General features: G+C 53.2%; 4 protein-coding genes across 4 annotated transcripts; 1 reads left to right on the top strand and 3 right to left on the bottom strand.

Moving 5' to 3' along the window:
• Positions 1 to 5,118: 5,118 nt before the first annotated feature.
• CMQ_7011 (alcohol oxidase) lies at positions 5,119 to 7,662 on the top strand (the record flags this gene model as incomplete). The annotated part of the gene is made up of 9 exons (XM_014320697.1): positions 5,119 to 5,189; positions 5,265 to 5,490; positions 5,556 to 5,674; positions 5,758 to 5,805; positions 5,865 to 5,991; positions 6,064 to 6,707; positions 6,781 to 7,270; positions 7,334 to 7,470; positions 7,524 to 7,662. 9 exons carry the CDS (start codon positions 5,119 to 5,121, stop codon positions 7,660 to 7,662), a joined length of 2,001 nt encoding a protein of 666 aa, XP_014176172.1.
• Positions 7,663 to 9,719: 2,057 nt separating this feature from the next.
• Positions 9,720 to 10,947, bottom strand: CMQ_6926 (dual specificity phosphatase; the record flags this gene model as incomplete). Its single annotated transcript, XM_014320612.1, has 3 exons — positions 9,720 to 10,509; positions 10,594 to 10,827; positions 10,901 to 10,947. 3 exons carry the CDS (start codon positions 10,945 to 10,947, stop codon positions 9,720 to 9,722), a joined length of 1,071 nt encoding a protein of 356 aa, XP_014176087.1.
• An 852-nt stretch (positions 10,948 to 11,799) lies between these two features.
• Positions 11,800 to 13,630, bottom strand: CMQ_6878 (c2h2 finger domain containing protein; the record flags this gene model as incomplete). Its single annotated transcript, XM_014320564.1, has 3 exons — positions 11,800 to 12,256; positions 12,327 to 12,408; positions 12,589 to 13,630. 3 exons carry the CDS (start codon positions 13,628 to 13,630, stop codon positions 11,800 to 11,802), a joined length of 1,581 nt encoding a protein of 526 aa, XP_014176039.1.
• Positions 13,631 to 21,715: 8,085 nt separating this feature from the next.
• CMQ_6710 (uncharacterized protein) lies at positions 21,716 to 22,863 on the bottom strand (the record flags this gene model as incomplete). Its single annotated transcript, XM_014320396.1, has 2 exons — positions 21,716 to 22,221; positions 22,368 to 22,863. 2 exons carry the CDS (start codon positions 22,861 to 22,863, stop codon positions 21,716 to 21,718), a joined length of 1,002 nt encoding a protein of 333 aa, XP_014175871.1.
• Positions 22,864 to 24,538: the final 1,675 nt, after the last annotated feature.

Genomic DNA, 24,538 nt, shown 5'->3' with positions numbered 1-24,538 from the left:
AATGGATCTGCTAGATAATTACTGCTTTTTGCGCAGCTGTCGGATTGAATAAGTCTCTGCTGAACGATCAAAAAAAGAGCAAGTGTCCTAAAACCATGACCATCATGGCCAAACATGAACTATGCTCTTAAGCAAGGCCATTCCACAACTAATGTCTGCGTTTGATATCTGAGAATACTGGAACTTTCTCCGGTGAACGATTATAACCAAAGCCGGCAGCTTCTGGAAGGTGTACAATCTACTTAGGTGTCGACGGCAATACTGGATACCATCCCTTTCGTCATCTGGACTTAAACACGAAAGCTTCTAGCTATTTTTACTGTCTTAGTCCCTCCTCATTGTTAGACTTCGTATTGTTGGATGCATTTTTGGTGGACTACGAACTAGGCGCATACAGTATAAAATTGCACTGTGTATCTTGCACACTGTCTGGACTGCAAAACCCCGCGGTCATGTGCCATCTTCGACGGCATTCTCAAGGCTTGTTCAAGCCCAACGTCTCGACCGTTCCACCATAGCAGTGGGGTGTTCGTGGTTAGAATCTTAAGAAATGTCGTTTCCAAATGTGTACACGCACCGCAAAGTGGCGGAGAATGCCGCAAGAGGTTGCGAGATATGCTTCAAACCTGCAACCAGTGTCCTCATCACGGCAGAGAATAAGGTATGAGAGCGATCTATCAAGTCATTGTGCGAGTTGTCACGAACGATGTGTATATATCGCATAAAAAATTGCACACCCGAGTTTATGCCTCTACTGTGGGGTGTCTGTCCAACCGCACAGTAGCCACGGGATGGCTGATCCTATCTTCGTCTAGGATTTCTTTTATATTTGCCCCAGCCATTTAAAGGAGCGCGGTTTCTGTACACCAATTATTGATACAGCAGCTGAGGAGGCGAAGAAAAAGAAAAAAGAGGAAGAGAAGGAGAGGCTTCTGAAAGAGGAAATAGAGCGAGTAAAGAAAGACTATGAGGAGAAACAACAGAAGAAAAAGGGTAAAGAAAAGGACAAAACTAAGGACGAAGACAAAGACAAAGATAAGTCAAAGGACAATTACAAGGACAAGGGGGAAAAAGTCGAGAAAAGGAACACGTCCGGCACGCCTGACGATTCCGAGAAGGTAAAACTACGGGTGGTTAAAACTATCAACTGCGAAGCTTGGCTAACGGTGTATCTGTAAGACTGACGATTCTCCGGACGATTCGCCCCGTATTTTTGCTCTCCAGAAGTTTGTTTGGTCCCATCACCGTTCACCATGTTGGAGCCTCGTCCTCTGACATTTCTGCAGATTCGTGTACCAGCAACGTGTCGAGAAGAAACGCCAGATCGAAATCGCGAGGCGAAATCAGGAGCGCATGGCAAACCCAGACTTTTTTCCCTCGGTTCCAAAAGCTCTACCGTAACCCATTTGGAAGAGCTGACCCAAGCAATATGTATTGCGCTATTGCTTCTAGCAAGGCAGAGGCGGGTGATCATAATGTATTTACTAGAGTTAAACTGGCGAAACATAGAGGAGGCAGCAACCTGTTGTATTGAGCATATATTTTCCCTCTCAATTCAGTATACATTACAGACCTCTGATCGAGGTAATTCGACAGGCGCCAATGTTGGTTGCCGGATTAGGTTCCTGTAAATGCATGCATAAAGCGGCGTGTAGCCTTATCGTCTAGGTCAGACAGCCCGATGCCCTTCATCTCACCTAGGGACGTTTCTACGATTTCAATGCACAGTAATAGGAGGACCGACATATGCTATCCATTGTGATGCCAAGAATCGTCAGCTCTCCAGGTCCGATCAAGAGCCAGCTCCGCAGAGGAAAATATGGCAGCGCGAGCACATATTAAAGGACTATGTGCGCCACCGCGTCCACACGCTGTAGTCTGGGCTGAAACTAGCAGTTGGCAGCAGCAAAAACGACGATGAGCCGGGTCGCTGCTGACCGAAACAATATCGCCAAGAGTGTCCTGTACAGGGTCCGCAGTGTTGACTTGCTCTCTTTATACAATTGCCAATAGCACTTGTGTATATATACGCAATAAGCAATCGATATCGCTTATTTGATTATGCAGTTCTTACTAGATCTGGAGACAAGCGACGGGCCAGCTATTATTTGACTGGCAATTCACGGTCACGGTCGCCTACTCGTTTGATGCTCATTCTGTATTGATACAAGTGATGTTAGGGCTCTTCCTGGGACGTTTTTGTCTCATGCCCGCCATTGGGGCCCGATTTGTGATTCGCGCAAAGTACTCTTACCGTTCGATCGGATTTCTTATATTGACCGTTAGCCACTAACTGCCGCCCTTTGTAGAGCGACCTGACGACATATGTTATTTCGCCCGCTTGCCTCAAAATACCAGCGAGCTGACAGTAGCGCCTTCGATGTGCAGGTAAGGTAGAAGCCTTTGTAGACTGTTTGCGAAGTACCTTGGCTCTAGAGCCTCAAAAAAGGCCCGATGCAGAGCTACTAGGTGCTCGTGATTGAGACAGTATTCTTATGTAGTTACACTTCGGGCTTTTCTTTGCTCCTTTCATTTGTTCTGGAAAAGTAACCGAAGAGAATTGAGTACATCGTGACAAATTAGACACTCCGCAACGTAAGAACATGGCATAAGTTGGAACCTATACGTTCCCGGGAAGTTTATGCCATCATAGTATAGAATGGCTATTAATAAGCTTTACAATTTTTAACAGCAATGGTATAACTCGGTCTTGCGGCGTGCGGAGCTTGATGAAGGCAATGGGGTGATTGATATCAGAATTTTTTTCGGTTTTGCTTGACCCTGAAAAACATATCTACCAAATTATCCCTTTTTAAAAAACAGCCCTATATTTTGGGTCCAATAAATATCCGCAAGAGATGAGTATCTAATGAATATAAAAGCGTCTTTGATAAGCCTACGTCAATTAATGTCCATATCTTTTTGTGTACTCTGCAGTTGGGATATCGATTATAAGTCTAGCCCCTTCGCAATAACATTCCCCTCTTCCATTCTCCTGCAGCCAATGTTCTTGGATCTTTCATCGTGTTGAAGATATTTCCTAGCGCTTACCCTATCTATGCTAAAGTGTGTGATACATTTCTCATCCGTGATAATGGTACTTAAGAGAGAGTAGATAGTGACGGTTCATAGTACTGACCGATATCATACCATCGACTTTGAATCAATAATGTATACGACTAGATAGCTGGGCTTAGAGTCTCAAGCCAGCGGATACAAACCAGAAGCGCGTAAACGTCCAAAACAGAGCAAACTCTCATCTAGAAGTGAAGTCTTGGTCACGTCACGTTGGCCGCTGTTATCCGATGCAGGTCGTATTGATATCGGCAATGGATCTCCGCCTTTGTTGCCACATTCCCCATTCCTCCCGCAGTTGCTGGCGCCATCAAGATCCTTAGCGTCCCCCATGAAAGCTGATGTTGCACCCATTCTTGGCACGATTCACACCACAGATGCGGGCATCTGTGGGCTGCTAGTCTCTTAAAACGTACCTCTGGCAGAGAAATCAAATCCCGAACACGAAACAGAATGCGAAAAGATGAAGTAAGACTGCAGCTTCTCCTCACGTCCCCCTCTCTTTGCACCTGGTGGAGAAAGATGGGCTACCCGTACGAGCTTAGGATAGCCTTTTTCGATTATTGCAGGGCTGCAATAAGACGAGTTTGGCTGTCGATGGTGCTTTCCGTCAGGACATTCATATTTGGTTAGTATAAGAGACGGCTTGTCACAATCAGAAACAAGTAGAAAGACAGATCAACGAATGTGCTAGTATTATCGGATCTATATTCTCAAATAGAGCTCTTTTGTAGAGCCCGATTGCGCAGTTTTTTTATAGCGAATCTTGCAGATGGCGGAAGACGCAAAGTGCAGTGTTTTGGAGGCCGTTGTACGGAGTATGCCACAATGATGGTTACAAAAAAGCGGAGTAGCAAGAGCGGAACCGCTCTTCAGATCTGCAGTCTAATAATTACGGACTGATGATTCGACGACATGGACACGTGAACCGTGGCTGGCTGAGGAGATACCCCACGACCTGTCTGGGCGACGTAGTGCAACAGTCATCAGGCGACCTTTAATGGGTAGGAGGCGGAGGAAAGACGGCAACAAAGGAGAAATGTCGGGTTCTATCAGCTTGTTTTGCAGTCTGGGGAGCAAGATTGTAAAGATCCAACGTCTCAAGCTCAGCCGGATGTTCCGCATAAGGAAAGCCTACGACAACGCGACATAACAGTGACAATAAGCACGAATAGGCATTGCACGTTGGACCCATCGGATTTGCGGGGAAGCTGATCAAGTTTGAGTCCGGATGGGGCCCCGACCGAAGTGCCCAGTTTCCCCGTTTGGGGAATGCGGGGTGCAGAAGGGCTAAAGAGGGATGTGGGAACAACGCGGCATTAGCTGGCGCATGGCTATAGTGTCTTGTCGTCCAGCGGCCGATATTGGAAAGTTCTCTCTGTCTCTTTACCGGATGGCGATTCTGGGGCAAGGGAGCTGGAGTCTCTCAGACTGATCTATAGATTTGCCTGGACGCGGTAGTTGGTGCTTCCCTGAACTACTCGGCCAGTCGGTCTCTGAATAGGGAAGCTAAAGTCTGGGGATGGGGACGGAAGCAGTGGAGCAATATTGAAAGTTAACCCAACTGCTTGGCCATGACCTTCTGGCTCGCCTGCGGCTGGTTCGGCTCGCTCACCTGGAAAGCTGGGCCGCATATTCGTCAGATGACAACCACTAGGCCACTTCATTGGCAGGCCGTATATGCTGGTGATAGGGGAGGAATGCGGAGTAGCAGACAGCCAGTTAAAAAAAAGGCCGTGGGGAGAAGCCGGCAGATGGGAGCCGCTTTGAAGACGAGCCTCGTAGGCGGCGGTGCAAATCCTTTCGAGGGGGTAGGAGGGGAAAGAGAGGGGGGGCGAGGAAAATAGAACGGAGAAGGAGCAAGGATGGTAAAAAGAAGGTGAACGTGCCAAAGGAGATGAGGGGCCACGGCGCATATATAAAGCAACGACATTAGTGTTGCAGTCGGAGAGTAAGCCCTGTTTTCTGTCCATCATCGGATTCCTCTGTCGTCGACACATCGTATCTTGTACTCCAGTCTCATCCCCTTTAAAAGCTGTTATCATGACTTTGCCGGAGGAGTTTGATATTATCGTTTGTGGAGGTGGCAGCACTGGCTGCGTCGTTGCTGGCCGGTAGGCAGACCTTATATGTGCAGGGCAGATGCCGAAGCTTGTCCGAATGCGGCTGGCTGACAACCGGCTTTACAGGTTGGCCAATCTGGACCACAACATCTCGGTGCTGCTGATTGAGGCGGGCGAGAGCAACCTCAACAACCCATGGGTCTTCCGGCCGGGTGTGTACCCGCGCAACATGAAGGTGGATTCCAAGACGGCCTCGTTCTACGAGTCTCGCCCGTCCAAGTGGCTTGCTGGCCGGAAGGCTGTTGTGCCCTGCGCCAACATTCTTGGCGGTGGCTCGTCCATCAACTTTCTGGTAGGCCCCCTCTTTGTTTGCCTCTCCCTCTCCGAAGGCCGAGTGACGATGCTGATGCCGAACAGATGTACACACGGGCTTCGGCATCTGACTATGACGACTTCCAGGCCAAGGGCTGGACCACCAAGGAACTTCTCCCGCTCATGAAGAAGAATGAGACGTACCAGAGGGCGTGCCATAACAAGTGAGTCCTTTTCTTGTGCAGCCGTGCCGGGTCATCCACAAGTCATCAGAGCCAAGCCTTGTACTAACATCACACTTTCCCAGGGACGTTCATGGCTTTGAGGGTCCCATCAAGGTGTCCTTTGGAAACTAGTAAGTTCCTCTTTCTCGGTCTCTCTCAGCCTCTTCGGCATCCTGACCGTTTCCCTCAGCACCTATCCGATCAAGGATGACTTCCTTCGTGCAACCGAGACTCAGGGCATCCCTTTCACCGACGACCTTGAGGATCTGAGCACAGGCCATGGAGCCGAGCACTGGCTCAAGTGGATCAACCGGGATGTGAGTCCTCCCTTTCTCTTTTCCTCCCCCTTTCCTCTTTCGTCCCACAATCCCTCTTACTAATCGTCGCAGACTGGCCGCCGCAGCGACAGTGCCCACGCCTACGTCCACTCGACCCGGGCCAAGCACTCGAACCTGTATCTTGCCTGCAACACCAAGGTCGACAAGGTCATCATCGAGAATGGCCGTGCCGTCGCTGTCCAGACGGTTCCGACCAAGGCTGTCAACCCCAACGAAGTGGCCACGCGCACCTTTAGGGCCCGCAAGCAGATCGTTGTCTCTGGTGGCACGCTTTCGTCGCCGCTGATCCTGCAGCGCTCCGGTGTTGGTGACCCCAAGAAGCTGCGCGAGGCTGGCATCGAGCCCATTGTCGACCTTCCGGGTGTCGGTCTTAACTTCCAGGACCACTACCTCACCTTCTCCGTCTTTCGGGCCAAGCCGGGCACCGAAAGCTTCGATGACTTTGCCCGCGGCGTCCCCGAGGTCCAGAAGAGCGTCTTTGACGAGTGGAATCTCAAGGGCACCGGCCCGCTGGCCACAAACGGCATCGATGCCGGCGTCAAGATCCGCCCGACAGCCGAGGAGCTTCGTCAGTTCACCTCGTGGCCCACGCCGCACTTCAACAGCGGCTGGGAGACATATTTCAAGAACAAGCCTGACAAACCGGTCATGCACTACTCTATCATTGCTGGCTGGTTCGGTGACCACACACTGATGTGAGTTTTCAGGCATCCTCCTCTCTCTCTCTCTCTCTCTCTGCCTCGTCCCCTTCTTTCTCTAACATCACAGGCCCCCTGGAAACTTCTTCACCATGTTCCACTTCCTCGAGTACCCCTTCTCGCGCGGCTTCATCCACGCCAAGTCAGCCAACCCGTACGAAGCGCCTGACTTTGACACCGGCTTCATGAACGACGAGCGCGATATGGCCCCTATGGTCTGGGGCTACATCAAGTCGCGCGAGACCGCCCGCCGGATGGACGCCTATGCCGGCGAGGTCCAGAACATGCACCCCTTCTTCGAGTACGACTCGCCCGCCCGCACTCACGACATGGACCTCGAGACCACCAAACAAATCGCCCTGGCTGGAAACCTCAGCGCCGGCCTCCAGCACGGCTCCTGGAGCATCTTCCTGCCCGAGCATGACCGCAAAGCCGAGCCCAACATTCTCAGCAGCAACAAGGTCAACCACCGCCATGACCTCAAGTACTCCACTGAGGACATCAAGGCCGTCGAGGAATGGGTCAAGAGACACGTCGAGAGCACATGGCACTGCCTAGGAGTGAGTTCTTTGCGCCTTGTTCTCCCTCTTCTCCTTTCGTCTCGCCTCCTTCTAACAACACAGACCTGCTCCATGGCTCCTCGCGAGGGCAACAGCATCGTCAAGCACGGCGTGCTCGACGACCGCCTGAACGTCCACGGCGTCAAGGGCCTCAAAGTCGCCGATCTCAGCATCTGCCCCGACAATGTCGGCTGCAACACGTGAGTACCAGAACCCGTCGCGAACCTCGCACAATACTGACAAATTCTCGTAGGTACTCCACCGCCCTTCTTATTGGCGAGAAGGCCGCTATGCTTGTCGCTGAGGACCTCGGCTACTCCGGTCCGGCTTTGGACATGAAGGTCCCCGACTACTATGCGCCCGGCGAGAACCGCCTTGACCACCGCCTCTGAGCACTGCACTGCCCGAGGCAATGTTGAATATCGAAGACATCGTGTATTTGCTTCCGTTTCCTTGGTCCTGGGTCTTGTAGTTGGGTCCTAAAATTAGCCACCTTTTTGCTTTTCTCTTTTTTGTAGCCTTTCTGTTATTTAGCACGGATGAATGAGTTATGCTATTTCTATGAAAGATGCTCTCCTTGAAACACTGCCCTGTGTACGAGTCAACATCCGCTTCGAGCTGAATAGCCGGTGATGCTCCACACCCGTTGGAAGCAACGCCGTAACACAATTGTAATGTACGTAGACTCGGCTGCTTGAGAGAGAAAACGGCTGTTTCTCAATTGGTCGACATAAGATACCCTGTAATACATATAATAAAATGTATTGGCCGTAAGATATCTACGGAGTTTAGGCAATGTACCACAATCGGCACGTACCATCTTCAGCTAAGTGAATGGATATAATAAGTCAAAAGTAAGCCAGGGAAAGCGCATCACATGGTAGTGATAATGGTAGCCCCATACGGAGTATTGCTGTAAATATTGGCTTCCTCATTTCATTTCTTCCCCGCCCCCTTCTCTGTATATATGTATAAAAACACATTCTCGTTACGTCAACGTTGGCCGACAGCTACAGTCTCGTGCCACGACGTCAACACCGGGTGAATGTTGTCAGGGGTGGTCTTTTTAGGTGCTCTGCGGAAAGGCGAACTAAAGCGAAATTGAAGAGTCAGAGGCTAAAGTGATTTGTACTTTCTTACATGTTGCTAGCAGAAAGCAGCTAGTTATGTTGATCGCATGTCAGCCTTGGCTGTGTGGCAGTCATTTTCTGTATAACCGGTTGCAAAGAGGTGGACGGGGCCTATGCACAACATCCACGTCCGAAAACATCATAATATCAGCCATGCTACGAAGAATCTTACGGTGTATTTGCGCAGGATTCCGGTTTAGAGCAGGCTGACAAGGCGGCTTGTACCACGTCACGAGGCTTCGGGGATATGCAGAAATGCATGATTCTCATTGGCCAGAATGTGTCTGTAAACAAGAGTGCTCGAGATCACGGGATAGCACATACGAAATTATCTGGTGGACGTCAGACCGTTAACGTTTGGAGGGCTTCTGGTTACTTCTTACTGTCAGCAAGCATTACGGTGCCAATGTACAGCCGAAAATGCGGCTATTTTCCGATGGTCACAGACCACTAACAGGCAATAGTTCCAAAGAAATAGACAAGACGCGAGAGAGCGAAGCGGCAGGAAATCTGACAAGGGGGAAGCACGCTCGTACAGTGGGGAAGAAACAGCAAGCGATATCCAGGCAGCACCGGCGCGTTAATAAGGGCAGAAAATCAAAGCAAGCGTCACCTCGGACGTAAGCCCTAAAAACAGTTCACCTGTAAGGAGGGGGGAGTGAGCTGCTTCCGGCAACAAGCAGCGAAAGCTCCGTCATCTTTCATCCTTCTTGTGCACTACCAGTTCTTCCCTCTCCCACTTTTCTCCTCGTCCGGGATGCCGTCCTGGGCTCGGCGCCTTACTGTTGTGTTGGCACACGTCGTCACGCAGCGTTACAACCCACCCCCAGCGGCAAAAAGTCCGTCTTACTGCATGCACTACGGTCCAGCTTGCGAGATCCTCGACCGCATGATGTGGTGAGCATGCAGGCGTGCGGCAGCAGCGAATAGAAAGCAGGCAGGAAAGTCCGGCCGGCCGCATAGTGTGAGCACAACCAGTCCTCTTCATATCTTTTTTTCTCAAGAAAATGCAGACACGCAGCATGACCAAAGCTAGGTTTGGCGACAAGGCCATTAGGGCCCAGTGAGGGTGGGCTGCAATTCTGGTAGCTCTGCGCCGGAGACATGGCCATTTTCGCCGCCTAAAGGGTGTCTCTCTGTTTGCTTCCTCGTTTTCCACTTATTTTCCCTCGTCGTTGGCGCTTCTCGTCCAGGAAAGGTTTCAGTCGGTCAGATGCAGGATACAAGATGCAAGAGAAGTAACGCCGCCGTTGGCGCCATGATAGTCTGTTACTCGTTATCTCGCCTGCCCTATGTCCCCTCGTTTCCCTGTCCTTCCATCAGAGATTCTCAGTCCGGACTGGATTGCCCCCTGCTGCTCTTGTGTTGTTGATGCTGCTGCTGCCTGGCGGCAGCCGGATGCCGAAGCGGGCAGCCACAGCCGCGGCACCCCCTTGTTGCGAGGAGGCGTGCACCACCTGGTCGACCTTGCTACGCTGCAGCGAGAAGGCCGGGCAGACCCAGGTGCGACAACTGCACTGAAAGCCCTGCCAGGCGTAGCGACCGAGCAGGGCGCCACAAACCGTGTTGGGGCAGGCCAAGCGTCCCTCAAGGGCACCCTCGGCCAGCACCGGCCGCATCCACGACAGCGGCTCGACAAAGTAGTGTGGACAGCCCTGGTTTCCCACCGGTGGTTGTGTTGGTTCGTGCGCCTGGATAAATGGAGGTTCCGCCAGCACGCGACGGCACTTTTTGCACCGTAGCTGGAAGCCGGTCGGCTTTGTGTTGGCAGAGCTGTCTGTGCCGCCTGCAATGCCTGCAATGTCCACAGGTGCTCCTGTGTCCTGTGCCTCGTCCCCAAACCAGAGCCGGTCCGGCGCCCGTCCTAGCTGCACGCTCTCCTGCACGTCCTTCTGATAGGCCCATCGCTGGTAGGCTGGGTGCCGCTCAACCGCATCGTCCGTGTCGGCCGGGCAGCCCATGCGCCACCAGAGCGCCAGTTGTCGCATGAAGCCCGCGTTCGGCTCCGCCATCGGCCGTGCTTCGCGCACGAGAGCAAGCGCACGCGCAACCGCCTTGTCCGCATCGACAGCTGCATCGCCCACATCGCCCACGGTGCTCGCGGCAGGTCTGAATCGGTCGGGGTACCGCCACAGCAAGTAGGCTATCACAGCCGAGGCTGATCGTGACTTTCCCATAGCGCAGTGGACGTACACTGCACCGGCCGCGTCGCCATTTTGTAAGGAGGGCTGCAAGCCACTGTCGATGAAACGCACGCACCGCGGAAAGTGCACCACCAGGTCCTCCTCCTCGACGTCATCCACATCCACGCATAAGCGTTGGCGCTTCCTACCAGAGGGCTCGTCACGCGGTGTGCATTGTAAGACGGAAAGAATGTGGGTGATATTATGGGTGTCGAGAAGTTTCTGTTGGCCGAGGACAAAGGCACTGAAAACGAGAAGGGAGGGGGTCTGGTCAGCAGCGCTGTTTTTCAGAGGGTTCGCTGCCCAAGATGTCTCACCTTCCAATGTACAGCTGGTCCTCCCCAGGTATTCTGTCGAGCGGCATGCTGGCGCTGTGTTGATATGACGCGAATGTCCTCCCCAGCTGCGAGGTTCATTCCTCCTTTCCCCACCGAGACAGATGAGACACACTTTTCTTGCCGTATTAAGCAACCGCCTGACCGCCTTACAAGCCCCGCTACCGCATCATGCGCTACAGTGCGCTACTCCTACTCCGTACGAGCTCCTTACAGGGAGCAGCCTCCGGCCACTAGCAAGTAGAAACAGCTGTATGCCCACCCCACCTCGTCCCATGCCCATGGGGCTAGCGCTATTAAATAATAGATGCCAATTAATGTGATTGAATATATGTACTCCGTACTCTGTAGCAGCCTGGTTGTCGGTATACGGAGTAATTATAGCCGCTTACTTCACAACAGCTCTCTCACTAATAAAACGGCTAGACCATTTTTGGCAACATACTGCATCAGCACACACTTACACTGCACATGCATCCTACAATGCCACTCCTACACAGGCGAATTCACAGGATGCAGGACATAGCGCAACGCACAGACAGGTCTTGAGCATGTTCTGATTTTTTTTTTTTTCGTTTGTCATTTGGCCTCTGCAGTATTGCAGCGGCCACGCGGGTCATACCTCATATCCATGTTGTGTTTTGCTTGCCCCTTCCTCCATGCTGCTGTTCACCAGAGCCGTAAAACTAAGCCGCCGCTGCTGGATAGCCAGCATTAATGGGAACTAGTCAAGAACCAGCCAAGCGAGAATAGAAAATCCAGTTTCCAAGAAACAATGAAGATGCAGGTAAGAAAGGCCAAAAGGTGGGCAAAGAAGATCAAAAACGACCATAAAAGGACAATAGATTTTGAGCTTGAGTTGGCGCCACAGGATGCCACGACTACCGCACTGGAAGCGGGGGTTCCTCTTCCATCATGCAGGCATTTTCTAGCATATTCGTCCACTTGCCGCTAGTTCCAGCATGGCTGTGCTTCAGATGCTGACGGAAGTGGTCAGCCCGGAAAAACTTCTTGCTGGCATTACATTCGCGAAACTTGTGCACATCCTGCAGGTGTCGTATGCGGTCATCCCAGTCCTGCTCCGTCGCGTGCCGAGCATCTGGCCGTCCGGCCGCACACCCGCTCCGTGCAAACTCTTCGCCGCAGTACCCGCACGTGTCTGCCTCTCCTGGCCGGAATGTGCTTTCGTGGAAGGCCCGGTCATAGCTGGACAGTGCTGCACAAGACCAGCTGTGTCGCCGTACGTGCAATGAATTTTGGTGTCGCTCCGCTTCGTTTTTGTTCTTGAACCGGTTGCCACAATAGTTGCATTCGTACTGCTTCTCCATCTCGTGTGATCTACACCGTTGCTTGTTAGAGTCTTCATGCGAAAAGGACAAGATCTCAGACGATAGTGTTAGTGTCTTACCTTAATTGTGACTCCGTGTCAAACTTCTTTGGCTTCTTGGGACAGCATTCGCACATGAAGAAGTCCGTACGCTTCAGCAACCCTGTGGTTTTCGCCATGTCAGGCGCCCTCCGTGTCGGCGACGCAAGAGTTCGGACTTGTTCGCTCAAGGTGCGGTGGTGTGGTGTGCGTGAAAGCGCGGACCGAGGAGAAAGGGTTAGGGAAATCGAGGGGGAATACGGTGACGTGCACCCGCTTCCAGCCGTGTCGATAGGCGACATACCGCTGGCAGGCGAGTGGCCGTCACACGGAGACCTCCGGCCAAAGGTGAGACAACCGCTGGCCATGCTCGTGCCTGCCGGGGACAAATTGCTGTACGAAGAGCTTGTACGGCTGACAGACAGGCCGACAGATGAGACTGATGATATGGAGTCCTGTGCAGTTGCACAGAGCCGGGGCGCTGGCGAGCCGCGAGACACTCCCTCACGCCAGCGAAGGTGCTCGCTGGAGGACATACTATACAGCGGAATAGTTGGCTCTTCGGTCACGGGTGGCGACGATGCTCGGCGCTTCTGACCCACCGACGCGTATTCGCTGGCCAAGTGGAACTCCCGCAGGCGGTTAGTCTCCTCCATTGGAAAGCCGGTATCGTCGTCGCCAAAGCCACTATTGAACGCATCATCAGGGTTAGAGCTGCTAGCAGTCCTCCACGTCTGTGCTTCCGGCGACCGCTCGTATTCGTAATGCTCCCTCTTTGGTGATCGGAGGCCATTGGGATAGTGGCCGAACGGTGCACTCCGGGGGGACACGGCAGAGTGCAGAGGGGTGTCTGTGTATCGGTTCGGCGAGTCGAGCAGCTGGCCCTGAAGCTGCTGCTGATGTTGCTGTTGCTGTTTCATGCGAGTAGGTAGAGACAGCGGCTGCAGAGTGGGAAAGCGGTCTACCGGTCGGAGAGGTTCGCGAGCTGACGCGCTCAGCAAGCCGCCATGTCGTGGTGGAGACCGATTTTCCAACCCCCTTCGCAAATCCAGTTTCTTCAGCAGCAAGCTGTCGTAGGCATCGGCGCTCGACTTGAATTGGTAGTGGTCGTGGAACAGGCCGAACTTGGCAGAGCCAAACGGATCTCGACTGCGCGACCCCATAGAGTAGTATCCCTCATCTTTGTCTTGCCGGGTCTTATAGTTGGGCATCTCCTCCATGGGCTCTGGCTCTCGTGGTCGGTAATCTTCGATTGACGCCGACTTGGGACCAATGACGGGAACGATCCTGGGTGGCGGAAGTGGCGGCGGCACGTGGGCGTCTTGTGATGCGTTGGGAATGGACATTGGTATGGAAGAGGATATCGAGGGAGAAAAGGTCGATGAGAAGCCCGGTCGAACAGAATCATGGTAGGGCCGTGGCGGGATGCTCTCGCCTATGTATATGGGTGGCAGACCCCGACCGGGGCGGTCAGGGCTGCGAGGGGCGCATCGTGGAATATCCATATCTGTTGGAGAGACGGCAGGGGAACTGCCTCCGAGGCTGTTGACGAACAGCCCAGATACAATTGAGATTGGCCGTTGGCTGTGATTGCTAAAGTCAGAATGTTGCCACAGGAGGTGCAGACGAAACTGAACCCAGCTGGGCAGGGTTCCCGAAGATGTGGAAGAGGTGGGTCGGCGAGGGGGGGAGGAGGCGGGTCGACGAAGGCAGTGGCAATCGCAAAGAGAGGGAAGCTGCTGCGGCCGGCAATATGTCCAATAGAGAGCGGCAGAGGCTATAGAACTAAGAGGGGGTATCTCTCGGATCGATGCTGTGCTGCATCCGAGGTGGAAACGTGGAAGATGGTAGGGGGGACGGATACCGAAAAGGACCGAGCTGTTGCCACTACATGAGATGTCGAATCATTGAGCCAAGGAGATCAGGGAACACAAGTTCAGGCGAGTGTATGTTCTGTGGAGTAGGGAGGGGGGGAGGGGGCGACAACCAGAGCTGCAAGAACACAACAGATCTAGAGAGAAAAAAGGAAAGGCGGGAGCCGTGAAAGGGAAAGGAGAACCCGGGAGGACTGCCAGAGAACGAGTGCTTAGTTTAGCAAAGACGATAGAGGAAAAGAGGAATAAGAGTAAAGCGGCAGTTCCACTGGTGCTGGCTAATAGGAAAGCATAGAAGTAGCGAAGAGCGCAGCGCAAAGCCAAAAACAGCAATGGCAATTGAGAATAAGCGGAGGTTGGTGAGAATACGGCGGAGTTCCGTTTCAGCCCTGGCGGTTGGTAGATGGGCAGAAGCAGAGATGGTAGTGTCCAGTTGAGAACTTCAGCTCAAAAGGCATGCAGCAGAGCGAAGGGCGGCAAAATATAATATTAATAATAAATAGACGATAAATGAGAGGCGCCGCGCATAGGACGGGTTTGTGTAGACTGCTGTTGCAAAGCTGGCGCGCAGGCTAGCGTGGGCTCTTCTGTACTATTATGGTATGTACGTCGTATGGTAATGGGTAGTGCAGGTTGCAGCAGGTCCTGGTCTGTCTGGGCTACCTCCGGTTTTGGCTCGCACAGTGGGCGTTCCGGCAGGCGAGTGCTCCGTAGTACAGGACGGGAGCAAGGAGGGAGAGTATGAAGGAAGCTGCGTGCGAGGAAGTAGACAGAAAAGCTGGCGAGGGCAGGCGCAATCGAGAGAGAGAGAGAGGAGCAGGAGCGAACGGCGGAAGAAGGAGAAAGGGGAGGCACGAGGGAGAGGGAGGGGTGCGGTGAAGTATGTGGGAATGATTATAGGGCAGGAGCTAGTTGTGCGGAAGGCGGACCTCGAAGGTAGTAGTAGTGCAATGGAAGGACGTAAGGATGGGTTTGTTTTGGCAGTTCCCACTCATATAACTGCTTGAGCGGAGACGCAGATTGTGAGCTGCACCGATGTGGTGTGTGTGCGAGTATATGCGGTGTGTGAAGACTGTGAGAGCCCATGCTATGTATCTGACATGGTCATGTGTGGGAGAAGGACTCCGTACGTCGTAAATCGAAGCGTACAAAGACCCCATCCGGGCTGGGCCAGATACGGGGGCAGGAACAATGGACCGGGCGTGGTAAGTACAAAGCAGATGTTGATGGTTAGGTATCGGTACGTACATCACTACGACGGCATCATTTGTTTGTCCACCCATCTCATTTGCGGCAAGGACTACCCAGCAGGTTGAGGAAGCCGCTTGCAGGATCCATCCATCCACTCAGCCCAACTGGGATTGCATGGGCGCGCAGTGTTTGTGTATGCGGGAAAAGTAGAGCAGTCTGCTCGTCGTACATGTTAGTTGATGCTTGCATACACCCCCTACACCCCTGTGGCACGTCGTAGTCCCGAGTACACCTAAGGACGCACCGCCGAGGAAGGGCAGGGGGAGTAGAAAAGGAGAGTGGGGACTGAGAGAAGAGATGGAAGGTGGGGGGTGAGTCTTACATACATGTGGGAGGGTGGTAAAATATTGGGGCCATTGTCGAGGCTTTTAGCGTGTTCCGTGCCCCCGTTATTTCCAGCCAAGCTTAGCGGTCGTGGTCTTTGCATCAGTGGGCTCTCCCCTATTGATGGCACGGACAAAGAAAGCACTGCAAGCGAGAATCCGACCCTCGTGCGCCAGGGGAAATGAACATGGCCATGTAGCCAAAGGCCAGGACCAGGACCAGGACCAGGACAGCGGAGAGTGCCAGGAACACACTAATTTGCCAGCACGGCGCATCGTTAGCGCAGTAGGGTACTCTGTAGCAGTCCAGCAGCCCAGCTCGGTAGCTGCTCCATGTCCTCTCCCGCCGGAGCAAGGGCGCCATTACTCCGTCCATACGACTTCGTATACAACGAGTGCACCATAGCGCGTCCTTTCGTTTCTCACCTTGACAGGCTGGGTGGGTGAGTGGATTGGATTTGCTGTAGCCCTGCAACACGGCCAAGGCCAGGCCGTATCCGACAGATGGTGGCCCCATCCACTCCAGCGTGCATCTGTTTCGTCCTCCAATCGCCAGATCTCTCGTGTCTTTGGGTGGTGGTTTGTATGTACGAGCAGAGCGGCCGTTTGGAAACAAATGCTTCACTTCATTGCGTGCAGTCAAGGTAGCAAAGCATACGCTTACATAGTAGCACTTGTTTCCCTCTCACTTTAGTCGCTACTTTTTTTTCCTCTCTTTCTTTCCAACAGCTGGGGGGCTCCCATCTTCTTCCTTCCCTCCTCCGCTCTTTCGGGTGGCTGTCTGCACTAAGGCGGCCCAACAGCCGCCTAGGGCAGACCGCGGCCAGGCGCCTCCCAGCCCAGAAAGGAAATGTACGATAATACTCGTACCAACTGAAGAAACGCCACGTACGAGAAATGGTAAAAGTAAGACAAATGGTGAGATCGCTCCACAGCAGGCTCGCCTCTTCTTGCTGTAACTGCTGAGCCTTGTCTCGCCTTAGGCCGGGCAGTCAGGTCAGCCCAGCTAAGCTGCCAGCCACCCACCACCACCATCCTACCAGCCGTAAGTCGCCGTGCCGGGTGTAATGTCGAGTCCGAGATGGCCGTTCCGATGCTTTTGACAGCAGCTGTGCTGCTCCGTCTTCCGAGTCCCCACCTCCTCCAAGCGACAGCGACGGGGGAAAACCAAATATGGAAAAAGAAACATGTAGTACCCGTATACTCACCCCCCTCCCCCTTTTTGGCTGTTTTGACCCCGATCCTCTGCAGTTTTTCCAGTGACACTAACGCTAATGGCTTCGCCACAATCCGAGCCTTGGCCTGGTTTTTTCACTTCGCGCGCTGGTCTGCCCTACGGGAAAGATACGATACTAGGTATGGCACATCCCCTCCTTCGGGGTTGTCGGTGATTACATGTACACGATATGGGACCAAGAACAAGCAAAGAAGTCCTTCCACATGCCAGACGCGAATCATCTTGGCCGGCTGGACCGCACTCCGTGCGAAAGGCGGCAAGGCCAACCAACGCAAAGCAAGGCGGATTGCAGGGCAATCATGCGACGGCCTTGTTTCGGTCAGTTAGATTCCGGCACGCAGACAGGGCGGGTCAAAGAGGCAAAAAGGACGAAAAAAAGGACGAGACGCACCAGGCTACCAAGATGGCAAGACAGACAACGCGTAACACGCAACACCACCCAACCCTTGGTGTGTCATTTCTTCTTCCGTCTTGTCTTTTTTCACCTCTCTTGTCCCAGTTCGCTTTCCAATTTGCCCCTTGTCATATCCGACGTACGTGCTTCCGGCCAACAGACAAAGTCTCTTGCCAATATCCACCAGGGTAATGAAGAACATGACGGCATATCGGCTAGCCGGCCGTTGCACTCTTCACCTCGCAAGGCGGCGGCAACTGGGGCCCATATGGACAGAGTAGACCGTCCCGTTGCATGGCACGCGCCCTGCATGGCCGCCCATCTTCGCCCACCCCGGTCTCCTTCTCTCGGCCTCTCTCGTATACTCGTGCTCCATAGCTGGCCATTCTTGGTCCCATGGTTGCATTGAGCAAATGAAGTACGGATCAATTAGTCGTGGTAACCTGCCGCTGGCATGATCTTGGAAGATGACATCTCTTCAGAGGTGAACGGAGTAGAAAAACATGAGGCGGGGAAGGGGATCTCATAGCAAATACGCCGTTCGCTTGGGGCAAGTCGGCTGCCATAGCGCTGCCTCCTTGCTTCGCCCAATTTGGACCATTTCAGCCCTACCGCCTTCGGGGCCAAACGCTAGACCAGGAAACGTGATTGGCACTGAGCTTGCGGGGGGAATAAGGGCTAATACCCCACCACCTATCCCTACGACCATACGAGTACAGCCAGGACCGCCGGACCACGACGTAATTTGCGACAGGCGGGTGCGTCAGAGCGCCGCTATTGCTAGCAACGCCCAAAACGAGCTGGGGCCCGGCCCTCCAGGTCGTATGGGCGGAAGCCGTCGCCTGAAACGGATTGGCGTTGTCACACTGCTGCCCTGGAGCCGAAATGGCATGCGGTAATACGACGTATCTCACTTGTGGCCGACAACCTGCTGCTCAACCTTGTCTGGTTGTCGGAGTGCTTCGGCAAATCTTCTCCCACCCCTGCATTTCTTCTAGACCGTGCCGGCCGTGAGTATTGCTTTACAACGTACCGAGTATTGGCGTCGTTGCAGGACAATAGAACGGCGACAATAATAGCCACCATATTGAGCGTAACCGTAATGATGTTGTATTTAGTGGTCGCATCTGGAAATGCTACGCTTGCAATAAACAGACTGTACGAAGTACTTGCATTTTCTGATTATGCCCACGCGATATATAAATACACCTGGAACCAAAAATTTAACATAAAGGGAACAAGTGGAACCATCTTGTTTCCACGTCTTCAAGAACAAGCTACGAGCATTCAGATACGGTATGGATCCCTTAGAACCAATTTTTCACCGCGACTGGTTGGTCCAAACAGCTGCCGGGCCGATCGTGGCTGTGTAGGCATGGCACATCTCCAGGCGAATCGCTCGCCCTCACGACCCGATCTTGTTGTTTTAGGAGGGGTGGGTTCTTGTACTCGTACAGAGCGTCCCATTTGCCACGCTTGACAACACAACATGCGATGGGCACAAGGTATGATGGGGCTGCATGTATCTTAGTAACATGGTTGGTTCTGCCGTAAATGTTTAGCCAGTGACGATTAAGATGCAATCTGGTGCAGACGAAAGGCTGGCATACCATTTCTGTCTATGCCATGTCACCTCGGCCAGTCATAGGCTGAAAGAGCGTAAGCAAGAAAAAGAAAAATATGTATGACGAACAAGAAAGCAAGAGAAAAAAAGAAAGCATAATCGTCTGGTCCTCTGGTACCCATGTCTGCATTTCCGCTCAGAAGCATTGTTCGCTCCGATATGTATCCAGCTTACGGCCCGACCTTCACCGGGTCCGGTCGTGACAAAAAATGCAGATCTCCTCTGGCGACTTCCGACTGTCGCGCTTGGCCGCAGCAGGTACCACAGACATTGTGCGTTGGCGAGACACGCGCAATCCGAAAGCGGCGGCGTCAGCAGTACTCAATTCGGCCGTAGGCCACGACCTGCTGAGAGGGGGGGTCAGCCGCAGAGGGACGGTCAGGTGCAGCTCGTTCTGACATGCCTGGCGGCTTTCAGTCCGTTTGGCCGCTTTGCCGCTTTACCGGTTTCTTACAGGGCCAACCGTGCCGAGACAGTGTTCATATACTATGCACGAGTAGGCCACCAGAGACACATGTGCGATTCAGATCGTACTAAGTACTATGAGGCATGCATGCATAGCAAATCTGCATATCTACGGAGTACACGCCTCTTCTTTTGACGTGGACACGGTGAGCAGGAGCCCACAAGTGTGTTCGTTCTTCACAGCGTTCCTGCTCATGCATGCCAGTAGCCAGCTATACAGCCGCGGCGGTCTTGTCGATCGCCAGCGAAAGATCTTGGCGGGCGTATGCTTGGCATGACGAGTTGTTTTTTGTCAGATTTATTTGCTTTTTCTTGTCTTTGCTTCTTTCCCTTCCTCTGGGCGGCATCTCCACAATACTGCCGTCTTGCGGACTTTGCCGTCCATCTCCACGGTGTTCAGTCATTGTGTCCACGACGTCTTAGCAGGAGAAACGCAAAGGGAAGACAGGGCAACACCGAAATTCAAGTAGATGCAAACATACATCCACCTTCCACACTCATATCCATAATCACATCCACAACTTGGCTCTGCGCTGGCCAGATGGGCCCGTGGGTTGGGTATTTTGCAGCAAAACCCGTCCTTGTGGGATACTGTCTGTCCATTGGCTGTGAACTGGCTGCGCGGCTGACACCTTTCAGCTTAGTTGTGCTCAATCAAATTCGCCAGCTCTGAGATTTCAGACCCTAGTCAAGCAAGCGGCCAGGAATGAACCCCGACAGGTGACAGTGTGAGAAGCAGCTGCCGAAAACGTGAGCCTCATCGTCTTCTTTCTCTCTTGCATACTCGTGTGTAGCTCGTAACTCTGCAGTCGTGGACTCGTGCACCCACGGAGAAAGAAGAGAAAGAAAGAGAATGCACCGTTCACCGTTTTCCAGCCCCTTGCCTCGTATTTCATGGCTGGCAACGTCAGAGGTGACGGCAGCGGCAGAAGCGTGGCCCAGACGCCTACGTGTCTGCAAATGCGTCTTCCTCTTTCGGTTTATTCTAGTTCCATCGGCTCCAGTGGCTCCATCTCGGCTTCTCTATTGTCAGCCGCTCTAAAAACAGAACTCCGCGGCCACGCATCAACGAGGACTTTCTTTTGTGTCATCTTTTCTGTCATTTAACACTGTACGCTCTTCTTACAGACGTCTGGTCCGACTGGAAGGCGCTGCGACGAATTGGTCCCGGCTTCGTGAGAGAATTGAGTGAAGCAAGGAAACTGAAGAGGGGCAGCTGATAGCTCCCTCTAGTTATTTTATTTTTTGAAGTAAAAATAATAGGGAAAATAACAGCAGCACCAAATTTAAACAAAAAAATGCCTTTTAAAAAAAATGCAAATATAAAGGGGAGGGACAATAGTGGATTCTTCTTGTATTCGTACGGCCATCCTCTTTGTCCTTGACACTGTCCGCTCTATTATTCTATTACGCTTCTTAGTTTCACTTTTTCGCCTTCTTCTTTTTCTTTTTTGCGTTGCCGTTCGGACAAATGTGTAAGAATATTCTTAGCCAGACTGTGTTCTCGGTGTTTTCTCCTTTTTGCCACCGCAATGAGACACGGAAAGGCAAACCATCCCGTCCCTGCGAGATCCAGTACCATGTACGTGATAAACTGCTCTCTAGATTGTATGGTCGTCAGCCGAACACACGAGTCAGCAGGGTATATCATTTCTGTCAACATTCACCGCAACTTCATCTGCGTACGCACGATGGCCCGTTTTGACCCCCTGTTGTAGCATCGTATGCCAGCCAGTGATATTGCACTATTGCCATCGACCTGGTCTGGCTCGACAGGATGAGACGGCGCTTCATACGGAGCCTGCTTCGTCGTACGAGTACCATGTACTTCTGACCGATACTCTCCCTCGTCCCAAAGCCACGGCACCAATAGCAACCGTCGCTGGCCTGTTTGTCATAAGCCTCAGAGGGGCAGCTGCCTTCTGGCTCCCTTCATTGGCCTTCCGCATCCTTGCCCTTGACCTAGCCGGGTTCGAGCCCACTTGGTCTTCTCCTGTCAGTGCGGTTAGGGGATCTCGGACCTCCCCAGAATCGGCTATCATGCCGAGATGGCGCAGCCTACCCGCTTGGCAAAGCCTTGAACATCGCTGGTCCTGGCCAGTCATTTGCACATTGCCCTCCTTTGTACGGAGTATTTTGCACACACCGGCTGTCCTTACCGGTCTCATGGCTCTGGACACGCCCCTCATGTACTCGTACGGAGTACGATGCGAGTGCTCGTACTCACAGACTGTCGTGTGACCAGAAACCCGGTCCAGTGAGCTCATAAGCCGGTAGCATCAGCCCTCAGCCAGCTCAATGAGGCTCGTCTGGTCTGGTCCGGTGACGTAGACAGCGGGGACAGGAACGGATTCTGGCTTGGGTGGAGCCATGCATCCAAGCCCAAAGCATTATAATGGTCGCTGCTCATATGTACGGAGTATGCCACTCCGATTCCTGCCCAGCCGAGAGCGGCCTGTCCCTTCATCTTGCGCTTGACAGGGTGTTCCGCCCCTGACGACAAGTAAATTGTCAGCTCGTCGCCGAAGAGCAAGATGAAGGCGGTGTCGGAAGGTCGGAAGGTCGGAAGACCGGAGGGTCGGCGGTATTGTCTCCCTCCTCCCGTGGTTGTGGACACGCTTGTATCTCGACTTGTCCTCTTGTACATGCGCGGCTGACGAGTCGGGCCTCTGGGACGGCCTGCCAACTCATGCAGCCGGCCTTTCTCCCAGTCTGCTGCGCTGTACCTCGTAGAGCACAGAGACACGACAGAGCTCGCCTTGTCAGAATCTGCTTGTTTCTTCTTCCAAACCAATATTCGCCCCCCTTATGCACTAGGCTCCCCATCTCCCAACCCCCTTTACCCTCTATTATTTTGTCACCGCCTCGTCGGTGGCCAAAAACAGATGTCGGGATGACAAAATGGACGGGAATACATTGACGAGATGCGGTCAGTGAAGGCGTCCGCACGAGCTTCACCGCCGTAGCGTTCTCATGGGAGAGAGGGGGGGGGGAGACCAGACGCTTCCAGAGGCCTGTATGTCGGCTGTATGTCGGCGCTTGCCGGCTATCTGATAGTCTCTCCCAGTCTGACAGGCGCTCGCCGTCTTCCTGGCTGCAAGCAGCCTTGTGCGTCGCATTGCCATCGTGTGTGCACGCTTGGGCATGATTTCTCCGAATTTCGCTTTTCGGTTCTGCTCCTCCAGAGGTTTCGGGGAGGCCGTGGCATCGCTGCGGGTTTTTACGCTTATTATCGCCTCCCTCCCCATCGTTACCCGGCTTCACCAATGGCGCCAAGGGTGCCGCAATATGCTTGACTTGATTCGGGTGACGAGAGGCAAAGACGGCAAAAACGGGCCGGTCTCTGGCCGTGTTTGCTGGCCATCTCGCTGTTGCCGATGCATATCCAAGCTGGACAGGCAGCAAGACCATGCTTGTTTTAGATAAGTACGAGTAAGCTTCGCAGGTCATGCACGGTATGCAGCAATGTAAGATACGTGTACTCGTAAGGCCGACGACGAGTTCTTTTTTTCCGAGGCGAAAACCCGCAGCCAAGAGATACAATGTCACCCTCCTCTCCGGTGCAGGACGCATGTTGCATAGCCACACCATTTGCATGCAGTAGTTTCCTGGTAACTGACGTCGGGTGTAAGGGAGAGAGATCGCAAGACTTGCGAGATACGCACGACAGCCAGCTTCGAAGTACCGCTAGCATGGCCAGTGAACCCCGACGCCTTCGGTATGTCATGAACTGCATGCGCCCTTCCTGAGTACGCTATAGAGCCGTCATGTCTCGCGAGACAGTGGCCTTTGTATTTTGTTTATTACTTCTTATTCGGTTTCCTTTCTTCGCCTTTTTTCCAGCTACGATGTATAATGTACATTCGGTCCGCTGGCTGGCGCCTCGCCTTAGTTTCCAAAGGCGGTACTATGTAAAATGTGCATTCGACAACAAAGGGCAGGATCACGAATCACAGAGACGGGAATCTGCACATGCAATAGCTGCGGATCCTGCTGCTGATTTCCGCCGGGACGCCAGCTGGACGCCAGATCATCATTGCTCTCTACGGAGTAGGGCTCTCAGGGGGTGGAGTGACGGCCAGAACAGGGTAAGCAAACAGGGGTTTCTTCAGCTGGAGGGCGCGCCAGCAGGATGAAACAGCCTGCCGGCTTAGTGGCCTGTAGGGCCTAAATAATAATCAGGCCGGGCCTGTGGCACCAAACGGCTGAGCCAGAAGCACGGGGCGCACATTGGCGCATTAACGCCTCTAGCAGCTTAGCGGCCAGCACAAACGGCTTCCGAAGAGCCCTACATAGTATCGGCGTCCTGCTGCCGCTCTCGTTAGCGATTTGACTCCTGGGCCGAGGCTGTCGAGGCTATGTGCCCACTGTGCGGGCAGACCGTACGACAGATGGGCGGCTTTCTGCTTGTCATGCTGACCATCACTGCATTACGCAATCGGCCACCGGAACTTGCAAGCCGGCCGGACCATGTATCCTACTGTGTATACGGGTTTAATACGGCGTACTCGTGCTCGTACGTACTCGTACCCGTGCTTGAAACAGCAGGCAACGACCCGCTGCAGCGGACGTTACCCGGCAATAGTTAAAACAATGCTCCCTACAAGGCTAGGCACACTCACATTTCCGCGCTCACACCCCCTTTTGTTTCTTGGCTTCCCCTCCTCCCTCCTTACTTTAAAATGGGCCGACGAGGCGCTGTGATAAGCCGTAGGAGTCTAGCCATACGCCGGCGAAGTCGCTAGTTCAAATGCCAGTCTCGAACGGGTGGCTCGGGCGCCAGTGCGGTTTCTGCGCCGTACGAGTGCTGGCATGAAGAAACCACCTGGTGCTGCTGCTGATTGTGGTGCAGAAGGCCATCATCCATCCCGGTCCAATTGCCGGGTCCAGGGCAACACCAAAAAGATGGCTGCCTGCCTCGGGATCTTGGTAACCGCCCCTCCCCTGCCTAGTGCTCGTGGTCTTACTACTACTATACTACTCCGTATGAATGGCTTTCCGGACACAACGGACTTTCTGGACAGGACGACCGACCCGTGTAGATCGAAGATACCGTACATACTCCGTAGTAGTGACGCCTGTTGCA

This window comes from Grosmannia clavigera (genome assembly GCF_000143105.1).
Source record: "Grosmannia clavigera kw1407 unplaced genomic scaffold GCSC_108, whole genome shotgun sequence".
In the NCBI taxonomy this organism is placed as follows: Eukaryota; Fungi; Ascomycota; class Sordariomycetes; order Ophiostomatales; family Ophiostomataceae; genus Leptographium; species Leptographium clavigerum.
The sequence above is the reverse complement of the archived record's forward strand: the minus strand, read 5'-3'. Positions and strand labels throughout refer to the sequence as shown.